Genomic DNA, 8629 nt, shown 5'->3' with positions numbered 1-8629 from the left:
ATATATATATATATATATATATATATATATATTAGAATTTCATTAAATCAAGATAAGTAGTTTATGTTGCCAGAAAACAGTCGTGCCTGAACCTCCACTAAACTGATTATTTAGTTTGGAGACATTTGGTGAATATTTGTGCAACTTTAACTTTTCTGTTTAAAAGATCCTTGAAGAACTTTAATTGTTTCCCCCAGATTTAATACAAATTTTTTCTTCATAAAACCAATTTTCAGTTTATTACATTTATCAAATTATTTTAACGTTATTAAAAAAATAAATACTGAAAAGCTTCTCAAGCAATAATTAAAAAAAGACTTAATTTAGGGAATAAAATGCTTTCTGAACAGAAAACTTAATAAAGAATTCTTATTTCAGTTGTATATTCTTTCACCATACAGGCATTCTTTGCACAAATAACTTGATCTCAGCAGATTCACAATTAAACTCATTAGTATACAGACATCTCAATACTTTGTAATTAACTTTTAGAGCCATATTCAAACCACATATTGTGCAATTACAATTCATTAAGTTTAATGTTTTACTATTTGCAAAGCCTCATGGGAAAAATGAAGTTTTTACATTTATCTGGATACAAATCACATTTCTTTTACTGTTCTAAGTGAGCTACAAGAATGCTTCTCAATAAGTGATCCACCTATTAAAAGTTCAGTTTGCTTTATTTACAGTATGCTTATGAAGTTGATAAGTGTTGATAATTTAAAATGATTAACAGATTATGAAAATTAAAAAATTGTTCAGAAAACATCAATGCTTAAATCCAAAAGTACTTTTTTTGCATCAATGCGTACAGAAAACTTTTTTTTCTTCTTCTTTCGGTTGCTCTCTTCTTCAGAGGTTGTCACAGAGAACTAAGTTGCATGAAAACTTGGGATTTGTTTCACGCCAGATGCCCTTCCTGATGCAACCACAGACCACCGAGCTACCACAGCCCTCTGTGTGGAGCAGAGAGCTGCCATCTAGGGTGCTCGGGGGAGCAGATGGTGGGGGTTAAAGGCCTTGTTCAAGGGCCAAAAGAGGGGAAAATGAGAGTGGAGGCAGGCTCAATTCAAGTTCAAGTCAATTTTATTGTCATTTCACCACATGTGGTACATGAGGCGGAACAAAATTATGTACTCAGGGTCTCAGTTGCATCCATCAATAGCAAAAATATAAAGTGTAAAAAGAAACTGTACATAAGATATAAATGAATGAGGTGCTTCACCTTTCACACCCACATTTTGATGTTGCCAGTATGGGGAGTCGAACCAGCGACTCTTCTCTTACCCAAAATGAATAATCAAATTTTAGCAGATGTGTTAAAAGCTGAAAGACACGTGCAGGAAGGAGCTCACCGATCTAAAAGTCTATTAAATTAACTGATGCTGAAACTCAGGGTTTGAAAGTCTAACAAAAAATTACACAAACCAAGCGGGGACAATGACACGACAGCAACATAAATATAAGGAGAACAAACAACAGAAGATGGATGAACTAAACTGAACACCAGGGACTGCAGAGGAGCAAACGGCAAAATGAGGAACAGTCGTGAGGAAGTCCTCAGGTGTGAAAAGGGAAGTAAAAATATATTAAATGTAATGCAGGAATTTAACAAGAGAATCAAACATTAAACTGAGACACAACTCACAAACACAAAATAAAAACTGCACAAAATTAACCATGTTTAGCTTTTTTAAAATTTTTATTAAATTGTGTATTTCCAAATAATGCTCGACATACTTTTACTTACAAACCATTGTTAAAATGTATCCTTTAACCAAGTGTAGTTTAAGCATGTCTTTGATATTTTTGACCAACACTCATACATAAAACATGTTGTGTTCATGGTGTCCATGTAGAATGAACAATAAAATATAGACAATGCATAAACATGCTAAAGTTTTAAACTAAGATCATTCCATGTGGAACAACAACCGATTTGTGGCTATTTTGGTGAAACCTTCAAAATAAAGTTATGCAATTTAAATTATAACTATTTTTGTGTTGGCAAATGTTGATCAGCTGTGGTGGCCATCTTTAAATGGATTAACTCCAAATTTCTATCAGCTGTACATGATTACTTTCTGAAAGTTTCACTGAAACCCCTTCAGTTCTTCATGATATAATTTAGTAACAAATTTAAAATAATGGGAGAAAGTAGCGAGGACAATCTGACATAAAAAAAGAACATACAAAGTATTTTATTGTAACCATCAGAGCATTTTATCCACAAAAATGTCATGATGTTGGGTTTAATGTCTAATTAACTGCACTAGAAATAACAGTCTGTAACTGTTAAGTCCACCTCATAATAAAGAATAGTCCAGATTTTTTGTTGCTTCCCGCCAACTATTTTTGTCCGCCTAAACTCCACCCGTGCAGCCGGCATTATGTCACCTGTGTAATAAAAGGATATGGCTGGGGTGAGAAGTTCAAGTGTTCTCATAGTTCTGCAATCAGTTATGAGGCTGTCAAATGAGTTATTAAAATAGCGTTGAAGGGGGTGTTTTACTATTTTTCTTAGAATGGGCAATTGTTTAAAAATCGTCTTATGCAACACAAAAAAAGGGAGTGTGAGCTGTTTGTGTCTTTGTCACAAAATACAGACTTTACCCTGACTCTACTAAAAGTGACTGTAAAACCTTCAAACTGTGTAAAACTTTTCACATGAAACAAACATTAATAGTGTTTTTTTTCTTCTCTGAGACTGCAGGTATATATTGCATTAGATATTTTCTCTCTGAACTGATTTGACCAGTCCTTCAAATCACCCAGCCGACCTGCGAATAACCCCAGTTTACAAGTCCAAATTAAGATAAGGAGGGGTTGCCAGAAAGTCAAACAGATGAACTTTTCATGGCATGACTCTATCTTATCTCTTACAAGGAAGTGTGGTGTCATGAAAAAAAAAAAAAAACCTAAACGCTCTCCTCTACAACACATGGCTGCGAAACAGTGCAAAGTGGTGCTTCAGTACAAACTTATCAGAAGGACTTAGATAAAAAAAAATACAAAAAGCAAGAGAAATAATTTAATGGTATCTTTATTGGTAAAAGAACAACATCCTCTGTACATGTAGCTTTATCTTGTTTTACCAGCACAACAGTCATATTCAATTGAACAGATTTCAAAGATTAAAGTCTGCGTCAATAATTCACACTTGTAATCAGTTTCAAGACATTTGATAAAAAATACTAAACAAAACGAAAAACAAATCGGCACTGGGAGATAAGAGGGAGATGAGGGTGCTATCGTTCTGTCCCCAATGTGTCAAAACAGAGAGTCCTGTGACTTGAGGAATGTGTGTTGGTCAGCAGCGCCTGTGATGGCGTGGATCTGAAGAAAAGCCTCGACTGAAGAGGTTCTGGTACGCAGCATGGCAGCCAGGGCACTGCCTGAAAAGGAGGCTTCTTCAACAGCGAAGCAAAGTAAAAGCAATGACTAGTGTTTTTCCATTTAATGCAACGTTCTTTGGTCTTACGGGACATTACCTCATAAGAAAGCAGGTGATTATTGGCTGAAGATAAGTGCGGCCTGCTCATCAGCTCCATTTCCTTCAGTGTTTCAGCTTTCCTCCATTTAGCTCTGCGGTTCTGGAACCAGATCTTAAACACAAAAATCAGTTCAATAAAATTACTTTATTGCCAGGATAAATAATAAGTCAACACCGTTTTTATTCACATACAAACAGGACACGAAAACATGAAGAAAACACCAGTTAGTAGCACCAACGTTGATTGTAGCTGTTGTTTCTTTATTCTTCTTTTAAACTGTTTTAAACCTTTACGTTTAAACTTGATACCATGTAAATTAATAAAAAAAATACAATCAAAATGTGGTTCAAATCAAGGTCAAGGTACTTTAATGTCATTCACATCACATGTGGTACATGAGGTGGAACAAAACTATGTGCACAGGTTCCCAGTTGTATCCAACAAAAATACAAATTGTAAAGAAAAACAGTAATAAGATCTAAGATATGAAGATACATAAGATAAATCAAAGCTATACAACTGTTTTGAAGGAAGTAAATTATATTTGACATGAAAACATTCTTTAATTTTCTCCAGTTTTTGCTATAAACAAAGTATTTATACAGATATATTTACATTAAAAAAACATTAATATCTTATAGTCAAATTAGAATTTTAGAATAATTTGGAAGGTAAAATCTTATTTCAGTTGTCATTTTAACAATAATTTAATTCGAGAAAGCCTTGAAATGAAACAAACAACAAAAATTAACTTATCTTGAACATACGGGAAAATATACCGTATTTTTCCGACTATAAGTCGCACCGGATTTTAAGGTGCATTAAGCGAAACAAGTTAATTTTGACAGATTTTTGAGCGCCGTGTACCACACAAAATCGGTTCGAGGTCGGTAAACACAACCAGAATTAATACATAAGGTGCACCGGATTATAAGGCTCACTGTTGATTTTTGAGAAAAAGAAAGGATTTTAAGTGCGCCTTATAGTCCAAAAAATACGGTAAACAAATATTAATCAACAAAAATGATTTTAAGAAGCACTGTGGGTAGTGATGTTATTATATAAAAAATTAACGAGGTTATGTATGTGTCATTTTGACACATACATAACCTCGTTAAAAAATTAACGAGGTTATGTATGTGTCATGGCAGCACGGTGGCGCAACTGGTAGAGCTGCTGCCTCTCAGCGAGCAGGTCCCTGGTTCAAACCCCGGTCCAGGGGCCTTTCTGGGTGGAGTTTGCATGTTCTCTCCGTGCATGCGTGGGTTTTCTCCGGGTACTCCGGTTTCCTCCCACAGTCCAAAAACATGCATGTTAGGCTGATTGGTAACTCTAAATTGTCCCTAGGTGTGAGTGAGAGAGTGAATGGTTGTTTGTCTCGTTTGTCTCTATGTGTCCCTGTGATGGACTTGCGACCCGTCCAGGGTGTACCCCGCCCCTCGCACAGTGATTGCTGGACATGGGCACCAGCGACCCCCGTGACCCAAAATGGAATAAGCGGGTAAAGAAAATGGATGGATGGATGTGTCATTTATTACCTGTTCTGACTGAATTTGTTGAATTTTCTTACCTGGATTATTGAGCATGAGCTTTGATGATACTATTAATTGTTTTCCTAATTTAAAGCCTTACAACAGTACAATGAAATAGTTTTATTTATTGTTAAATGTGTACCTGTATTCGTCCCTCGGTGAGCTGCAGCAGAGAGGCTAACTCATCTCTGGTGTTGATGTCTGGGTAGTGAGTCTGCATGAAAACCGCCTCCAGCTTGTGCACCTGAAACGGTGTGAACGTGACCCTGGTTTGCCTCTTCCTCTTCTGAACTGCAAATACAGAACTGTCACTGTGCTCTTCATCATTAACATCAAACAAACCAATAATCACATTTAAAATAATAATAAAAAAAGCTTTTCTTGCTGAATTCTTATTCTTTCTCTTTATTCACTCACTCTTGCAGTCTGTGGAAGGTTTTGCTGACTCTTCGAGTCTAATTTGTGGAGCTTCTGTTAACAGACAATTTTCAATACTTTAGCTTTTCTCTTATGAAGATTTTGGTAAGAAGAGAAAAAAATTAAACTTACCTGAACATGAGTTGTTCACTTGGCTGGTTTCTTTTATGACGGACCAATTTCGCAAAACGTTCCCCTCACTTCTGATAAATGCAGGTTTTCTAAGAATTTCTTCAATCGAATGAGATATTTTCTTGAGGGGCTGTGTTACCCTTTCTTGATCCATACGAGACTCTCTTGTCTCTTCCCTTGTCCACATGTTCATCAGTTTAACTCCCACCATCAGCTCGTGTGGTCATAGCATGTTCAACTTTAAAAAGCACTATTTATTACAATAATCTGTCCTGCTGCCAAAAACACTGTCAGGGTGAGAAAACTGGAGTCTAGTTTCTGTAAGGTGGGGACAAATGGGTGTCCTCTCTCCCTTGTTAGTCTTTGATGCCTGTCACATGGTCATTATGGAGGCGGAGCAACTTTAAGTTTCCAACAGCAACAAAAAAACAAACAAACAAACAAAATATACCTCCCAAAAACAAACAAACAAAAAAAGGATATAAATTATTTCACTTTTTGTGTCTCAAAAAGAAAAAACAGCGTTATTGTTTTTAGGATATGCACATTGCAAATGTGTAATCTGACTTCTTTTTTATATTTAACTTTTGAATTAAAACAATATATATATATATATATTTTTTTTTTTTGCAGTGAGGCTGCAGTTCCTTCTGCAGCTCCAGACTTATAACTCCCTGCTTTGTACAACCAACTGCACACAAAGTAGCCACAGTTTGAAACTGACTCTTCGATAATATTCAACTATCACATCCAGATAAGTTGTTGCTTCTCTTTCTTATCACTTGATTTATTGCACAGCAAATTTTTATCACTTTGGCCTCAATGTGCCTCCTCACACACTGGGTTACTTGTTCCAGCTTGAAACAGAAATCTGTCAGGACATTTGATTGAGAGGCTTTTATTTGGGTTGATAAAGAGTTGATCTCCATCTAGTGGTTCAGAGGTCTCAGTGAACGAATCAGTGCTTATCTAAACACGCATGTGACTTTCATTACAATTCAGTTCAGTGCAGTTTATTTATATAGCACCAAGTCACAACAGAAGTCATCTCAGGGCACTGAACAGAAACATTCATATAAATAAAAAGCAGGTTAACAACATTTATCTGAGGAGCAGACTGATTTGAGTTTAACTTCATCGCAGAACTCTCATCTTGAGCATGAAGGCAACAGTGGAAAGGAAAAACTCCCTCATGAGGAAGAAATGTCCAGCAGAACCAGGCTCAGGACAAGCGGTCATCTGCTTGGACTGTCTGGGTTTGAGAGGACAGGAAGGAGGAACAGATACACAATGGCAGGTCGAGAATCACATGTTAAGATAGAAATAGTATCAAATGAAAACTTTTCAGTTTTAACAGTTCATTTTAAGTAATGAGTTCAATTTGTCCCCTAGTAGTCTAAGCTTATGGCAGCATAACAAGCCAACCCTAACTATAGGATTTATCAAAAAGGAACGTCTTAATCCCAGTCTTAAAACTGGACAATGTGTCAGCCTCATGGACAGAAACTGGAAGTTGGTTCCACAAGAGAGGAGCCTGATAACTGAAAGATCTTCCTCCAGTTCTGCTTTTGGAAACTCTAGGAACCGCAAGTAAGCCTGCAGTCCAAGAGTGAAGTGCTCTGTTAGGAAAATATGGAACAGTAAGATATGTAATATAAGATGGAGCTAGGTTGTTGAGGGCTTTGTAGGTTAGAAGTAAGATTTTGAATTCAATTCTGGACTTGACAGGGAGCCATTGGAGAGAAACTAAAACTATATGATCTCTTAAATGAAGACTTTTTAAAGAATATTTGGACACCCAGATAACTAACCATTGCAATAGTCCAGTCTAGACGTGACAAATGCATGAACCAGTTTTTCTGCATCATTTTTAGATAAGATGTTTCTAATTTTAGTGATATTACGCAGGTGGAAGAAGGCGGTTCTAGTAACGTAACGTAGTCATCTGTTGCATTTTGATAAAGTCCTATATCTATAGTCTGAGTACTAATAACTCAAACATTTATAGTTGGACTGTTTTAAAACAATTCAGAGTTTTGAAACAAGAAATCTAATTTTCAGGCAGGCATTCAGTAAGTTAGTTTTATAATTTTTATTTTGGTGCCATTAAAATTAAAAGCATTATCTCTGCAAAATCGGTAAATTATTATAACACTTTTATTACCAGAAACAATCACGTTTTCAACATTTATTTTCAAGATTGCAACAAATAGTGTTTGATTCTTGGCAGCCAAAAAAAAGATGTTTGAAGCAACATCAACTCTGTAGGATACTTTTTCATTTCCCCTCTCAATAATAACCTGAGTTACACAGTGTAGCTGCGTTCAACCAACCAACCAACCAACCAACCAACCAACGGACCAACTAACCAACCCACAGACTGACCAACCAACCGACCGACTGACTGACCAACTGACTGGCCGATTGACCGGCTGACAGACAGAACGATAGACCAACCAACCAACCCACCGACTGACACATCGACTGACTAACAGACCGACCCACAACCAAACAACCTACCAACAGACTGGCCAACCGACTGACCGACCGACCGACCAACCAACCAACTGACCGACAGACCAACAGACCGACAGACAGACAGACAGACTGACCGACCAACAAACCGACCAGCCAACCAACCAACCAACAAACCAACTGACAGACCGACTGACCAACCAACCTAAAAACCAACCAACCAGCCAACCAACAAACCAACAAACAACCAACTGACCAACCAACCGGTTGACTGACTGATTGATCGACTGACCAACCAACCAGTCAACATATAGACTGATCTACTGACTGACCAACTGACTGACCAACTGACTGATCAACTGAGTGACCGACCAACCAACCATTCAACCAGCCAACTAGCCAGCCAACCAACTGACTGACCGACTGACTGACCGACGGTCAGTCAACCGACAGACTATCCGGCCAACCAACAAACCAACCAACCAACCAACCAACTGACAGACCAAAAGACTGACTGACAAACCGACCGACCAACCAACCAACCAACCAACCAACCAACCAACCAACCAACCAACC

At 37.2% G+C, this 8629-nt stretch overlaps 1 protein-coding gene across 1 annotated transcript; it reads right to left on the bottom strand.

The window, feature by feature from the left end:
* Positions 1 to 3251: 3251 nt before the first annotated feature.
* Positions 3252 to 5899, bottom strand: LOC119416023 (intestine-specific homeobox-like). The gene is made up of 5 exons (XM_037683192.1): positions 5579 to 5899; positions 5447 to 5500; positions 5172 to 5320; positions 3495 to 3608; positions 3252 to 3398 (listed from the first exon to the last, which is right to left on the bottom strand). The coding sequence occupies exons 1-5, from the start codon at positions 5787 to 5789 to the stop codon at positions 3252 to 3254; spliced, it is 675 nt and encodes a 224-aa protein (XP_037539120.1). The 5' UTR covers positions 5790 to 5899.
* Between the last annotated feature and the right edge of the window lie 2730 nt (positions 5900 to 8629).

This window comes from Nematolebias whitei, chromosome 10, assembly GCF_014905685.2.
Source record: "Nematolebias whitei isolate Nwh7 chromosome 10, NemWhi1, whole genome shotgun sequence".
In the NCBI taxonomy this organism is placed as follows: domain Eukaryota; kingdom Metazoa; phylum Chordata; class Actinopteri; order Cyprinodontiformes; family Rivulidae; genus Nematolebias; species Nematolebias whitei.
This window is presented reverse-complemented; position numbering and strand designations above follow the sequence as displayed.